General features: G+C 34.9%; 1 protein-coding gene across 1 annotated transcript in view; it reads right to left on the reverse strand.

The window, feature by feature from the left end:
• LOC123565448 (zinc finger MYND domain-containing protein 15-like) overlaps positions 1 to 3,672 on the reverse strand; it is a 33,082-nt gene extending 29,410 nt beyond the window's left edge. Inside the window, exon 1 of the mRNA XM_053549576.1 lies at positions 3,535 to 3,672. Within this exon, the coding sequence (XP_053405551.1) occupies positions 3,535 to 3,627 (93 nt within the window). The 5' untranslated portion in view covers positions 3,628 to 3,672. The remainder of the gene's footprint in view (positions 1 to 3,534) is intronic.
• Positions 3,673 to 6,066: the final 2,394 nt, after the last annotated feature.

Below are 6,066 nucleotides of genomic sequence, written 5' to 3' on the forward strand. Positions count from 1 at the left end.
GATCGCCCTGACGTCACGCATCAACACCAGTTTATCTGGTGGTTGGCAAAACAAAGTATTTTTACATCGTTTGGGTATGGGATCGGAATTTTTAATTTTTAATAACTTTTTCGTTCATTTATGGATTTTAAAAATTCAAAAAGTTTTGAAATGCTTACAATTTTCATATTTTCTTGTTCAAATATCTTTTGAAAATGAATAACCGTTTTAAATGACATATGATTTTAATAGCGGCGTAGCGATGCTCCAAACTTTTAGAAAAAACACTGTAAGTTAAGCGTTCATAATTAATCCATTTTATTTTGAAATAATAATTAAAAGTTATCAATAAATTGCTTGTTTTATATCCTTTCCATTGATCAAAAAAATTATCGATATTATTCATGTTTAAAGAAAATTTAAGCCGTTAGAAAAACATCACTGTTAACAAAAAAACATGGACGCTCGGCGTCTGCCCACCCGATCTTTGTCTTATCAGTTCTAAAAATAGAATATACAAACGATTTGTGTACAAACACGATCTCTCCTATAAACTATTTAGCTAACCATATAAAGTATATGGCAAGTCTTATAAACTATAAAACTAGCCTTATAAACCATACAGCTACATGTAGCCTTATAAAGAAAACGGTATAAGGTACTTCCAAAGAATCTATCTAGTATCATAAAATCCAACTTAGTCAAACTTTATAAATTTATTATTCACAGACTGCCCGAATTAGCCACTATTCTAGAAGGGTTAGTCATTGTGTTTTGATAGATAGTGCAAGATACAGAAGACACTCCTAATTGAGAAACACATACCCGGGATCTTGATTTAAGGTAACAACCAAAAAAACAAGAGCTCTTCATAAGACAGCACGCTCGACTTTTCTCATAGCTTGACTCTGAATTAGAGCTATGCCAGTAAAAACTTTATAATATAAACTTTAACAAACAAGAGCTGTCACTATTAGTGACAAATGTCCCGAAGTGTGCCCAAGAATGTTACAGTTGTCTGCGAAAATTTACACAGATAGTTTAGGTATGAATCATTTTGTGACCTTGACCTTGACCTGAGAGACCAGAGTCATAAGTGCGACACACCCTCTCAACATGGTTAACATTTATGCCAAGTAATTTTAAAATCCCTTGATGAATGGCAGAGTTATGAACCGGACATCAAACAGACCTTGTGTGATCTTGACCTTGGAGTTATGTAGTGTTCTGAATCTTGTGCAAGACACATTGCCTCGTTATGTTTAACATTTCGGCCAAGTTATTTCAAAATCCCTTTATGGATGGCATACTTATGGCCCAAACACGAAACAGACCACGTTAAGCTTTGACCTCTAAGTGTGACCTTGACCTTGGAGCTAGGGGTCTGGGTCTTGTGCACAACACGTCGTCTCATTATGGTGAACATTTATGCCAAGTTATTTCAAAATGCCTTTATGGATGGCAGAGTTACAGCCTGGACAAGAATTTACTGTATGCAAGCACAGAAGGACAGTGTAATTTTAATATGCCCACCTTCAAGGCTTCATCATTCATGGGGCATAAAACAAGAGCTGTCACAGGAGACAGTGCGATCGACTATTTTGATGCTGGATAGTGAAACTGGAGCGGTCACTGAAGAGTTTAATGAATCCAATGGTGGATGAAGATATTGCACAATAGCTTGAGTCTATGTCAAAAATATCAAGTAATAAGAGAGGAAAATATAAAGTGTATCAAAACACTACATAACTATAATTCTAAGCAAAAAAGGGGCATAATTCATAAAATATTGGTGCAGGAGTTATGCACCTTGTGTCATATGATGAGGGTGATGATGTAGAACAACTACTTCAAGTATGAATCAAATCCATTCAGTAATAACAGAGATAGAGAAAAAGTGCATCATGAAATTCTAAATATTTTTGGTTTTTTTTGTTGGATTTAACGTCGCACCGACACATGATAGGTCATCTGACGACTTTCCAGCTTTAATGGTGAAGGAAGACCCCAGGTGCCCCTCCTAGAACCACTGACCTTCCGTAAGCCAGCTAGATGGCTTCCTCACATGAAGAATTTAACGCCCCAAGTGAGGCTTGAACCCACATCGATGAGGGGCAAGTGATTTGAAGTCAGCGACCTTAACCACTCGGCCACAGAGGCCCCCTGAAATTCCAAGTAAAAAGGGGGAATAATTCATGAAAAATCTGTGCCAGAGTTATGCACCTTGTGTCATATGATGTGAGTGATGATGTTGAACAATTATTTTAAGTTTGAATCAAATTCATTCAGTAATAACAGATAGAGTGAAAGTGCATCAAAACTTTAACCTGAAATTCTAAGTAAAAAGGGGGAATAATTCATGAAATATTGATGCAAGAGTTATGGCCCTTATGTCAGATGATGTGGGTGATGATAAGGAATACCTATTTCAAGTTTGAATCAAATCCATCAAGTAATTACAGAGATATGATGAAAAAAGAGAAAGTGTAAAAAAAAAAACTTTAACCAAGGTGGGGACGCGGAAAGACACAGACGCCGATGCCGGGAGGAGTAGGATAGCTCTCCTTATACTTCGTATAGTCAAACTAAAATTCTTCGTTAAAAAGAGGCATAACTCTGTCAAAATTCAAATCAGAATTATAAATGTGGATTGATTCTCCTGGTGTAGACTTGGACTTTATCAAAAACTTAACTAAAGGCAATGGCGATGCCGGGGTGAGTGCAATAGCTCTACTTTGCAGATACCAGTAAGGCTTAGAGGGATGACAAGTATAAAATAACAGATCATAAAATAAGTCATCCCGATTAGGCGTAAAAAATATTGTTTGTTTTCCGGCAAAATAAGTAAGGCTAGCTAGCAGTAGCAAGAATACTGCTAATTTTCGTGTGGAACTGGTGAACCAGAGTATCATTTCTATTTTTGACCAGTTTACAGATATAATGAATATAAAAGCCTCAAAAACATTTATAATTTACTGTTTTCAAATCTTTGACTTTGTATAGGAGAGATCACCATAACGTCACGCATTAACACCTGTTAACCTGGTGGTGGGCAAAACAAATGTTTTTACATCCTTTGTGTATGGGATTGGAATTTTTTATAACTTTTTCGTTCATTCATAATAAACTAAATAATAAATTGCTAGTCCTGGCTTCCAAAACTCTAAATGCCGCTTTTTTATATTTTGTTTTTTTTCATAGTTGCGGCTTTAGTCCCGTCCAAATCCAGTATATAAACCGAGAGGGCTGAAGATCTTAAGCTAATAAATTGCTTGTTTTATAACCTTTCCTTTAATAAAAAACATGGGCTGTTCCGTGTTCTGACCACTCGGTCACCGTCTTATCGATTCCAAAAATAGAAACAGAGTTGTTTACAAACACGATCTCCCCTAGGCCCTATCATAGATCAAGGTTTGTAAATTGTAACCTAAAGTTTCAACTTATCCGAAAATGAAAATGTCCGAATACAATAACACATGTATCACGAAAACTAATGTTTTTCTCCACACAATTCCTAATGTAGACCAAACAAAATTAACTTTTGCTACAGGTTACCTCTATTGCCGCAAGATCGGGTCTTTTACTTTCTGCATATCGCAGATAACTCCGTAAAAGCGCATTTGCGTCTTCTCTTTGGTCAGTCTGCATTTTTTAAATGCAAGCGTCTAGTAATTTAAATGTCTAAAAGTCCTTACCATACCATACATTATAGTTAAGCTAGTCAAAGAAATTTAAAAGTACAATTAATATTACTTTTTCACTCAATTGACTTAGTATGAAAATTTTCAGAGTAGTTAATGGAATATCAATATGTTCTATTCATTCCACTGTACCAGGTCAAACTCGACTCCTAGTTGTTCCGAAAATTCCAAGACAGTTATAACTCAACCTGTTATAACCACTTCATCCATTTAAAGGAGCTGAAATCGTTTAGAAGAAATAGCACTGATCTAGCAGTTTTGTGAAAGGGCCATATGATGGCTTCATCACTGTCCCAGGGACTTCGTCAGCAACTGGAGTTGTTGTGACAACTAGGTCTAGTTGATGAAAGTTAGCATGCACTGGGGATCTCTCGAGGTGCCAAAATGTTTAAAATTCTGAAGGTTTCTATAGCCATTGTTCTTTGTCTTCTTACATGCAGTAATGGTAATTTTGTTTTAACTTGTAGCATCATATACAAATCTTAAGGCTCTTTCTTGTTTTTTTTTCTTCATTCTTTTAATATTTGCAACATACAGAAATGACATGATAAAGGACAGAAATTAAAGTTTGATAAGATGAAGCTATTGAAAATTGTAAGTCTACCAGTATTTAATTTAGTGAGTTGTTTACCAATTCGTTTAAGAATATGAATTTGTTGTGTGCATTATTTTTTACAAATTGTTTTTATATGTTGATCGAAGGTCAAGTTGAAATCAATATCCAAACCAAGTAATTTCACTACATCGTCAATTGAATTGAGTTGTCATCCATTTGATTCTTATCATGAGTCTTCTTTTACATATTTTATTTACTATCACAACAGCAATCTTTAAGTGCCGTGTGGTGGCTGTAAAAGGTCTCCGGCCCGTACTTGGATTCAGTGTTGTTATATTTTCTGGTCCTTACGGATCATGGAGTCCATTCAATGGATGTGTAATAGAGTTCCGCTTAAGCTGGTGCTAGGGGGCGTGAGAGGTGTAGCACATTTCATTACCTCTCATAAAAAGACTCAGTTAAACCGAGTCTGCTATTATTATTCTTGGTTGCATTCTATGCTTCCAAGGATTCCTTTTACAGATTTTATTTCTTACTTACAGACATTGCTTGGAATTTATTAGGAGTTGCCTGCATACGGTTTGTGTGGAACCATTCAATTAGAGGTTGGCTTTCTTTTTTAAGTACGGCAACTAGTTTTTAATAGTCAGGAGTATGAAAAGACAATGTGTTATCATCTACATAATTAAAGAGACTTCCTTCCTTAATGAAATAAAAGATATCGTTTATAAAAGCATTAAAAAGAAGGGGACCTAAGATTGAACCTTGAGGAACACCTTTGTTAATTGCAGCTCATCTGCTAACTACGTTTGATACTTTAGCTTGCTGTTTTCTTTTTGATATGTACGATGACATATATTCTACAGATTGATTAGATAAACCGTATGCAGAAAGTTTGCAGAGTAGAATTCCATGAGGTAAACAGTCAACAGCTTTTGATAGGTCCAATAAGACTGCGACGAGATAGTGATTACTGTCAAAGGCTTCTTTCCACTTTTTCAGAAGTTTTAGTAGAGTGGTGTGACAGCCATGTCCTTTTTTAAATGCACATACGTATTTATCGAAGATGTTTTCAAAAAAAAATTGCTAACTGATCAGCCAGAACTTTTTCAAATATTTGATGGTATAGGCAGAATGCTTACAGGTCTATATTTGGTCAGAGGAAAATATGTGTTACTTGCGCTTGTTTTAGTCGGTCTGGAAAAATCCCTGAATTTATTGAAAGGTTAATTAAGTCTTATAAAATGGTACTAATAATGTTTTTTTTCCAGTTTCAGAATGTCTGCCCCTGTAGCTTGTTTTACTATTGAATTTATTAATGATTTTAGCCTGATACTGTTCATTAAATTAAAAGCACATTGAGGGGAAATTGTGCAAGGAAATTTTCTGAATATTGGGATGTGTTTTCGTAAGTTTATCAAAGGGTACATCTTTACCAATATCTTTAGCTACATATACAAAGAAACTGTTAAAAAATTCCGAGATTTCAGTATCGTTCGAGACAATTTGATCATTTTCACCTAGTATAATTTATAAAGTCTGTGATACTACACTTATTTGACAAATTAAGGGCTTATAGTTTTCCAGAAGTCAGTATTTTTACATCCGCCAATACAGCGTTCTTGGAAATATTTATTTATTGAATTGTTTTTAGTTTATTAACATAGATTCTACTTTGTTGTTGTTTTTTTCTTGTTTTTTTCCCCCAAAAGTAAATATAAAATATTGCATATAAACCATTTACTTAGTGTGTATTTATCTTGAACACAACTCTGATCATTTTGTTACATTACTTATTTCAGGGGAGGGCCTTGTGGCCCAACCCATTTG

This window comes from Mercenaria mercenaria, chromosome 8 (assembly GCF_021730395.1).
Source record: "Mercenaria mercenaria strain notata chromosome 8, MADL_Memer_1, whole genome shotgun sequence".
NCBI classification, from domain to species: Eukaryota; Metazoa; Mollusca; class Bivalvia; order Venerida; family Veneridae; genus Mercenaria; species Mercenaria mercenaria.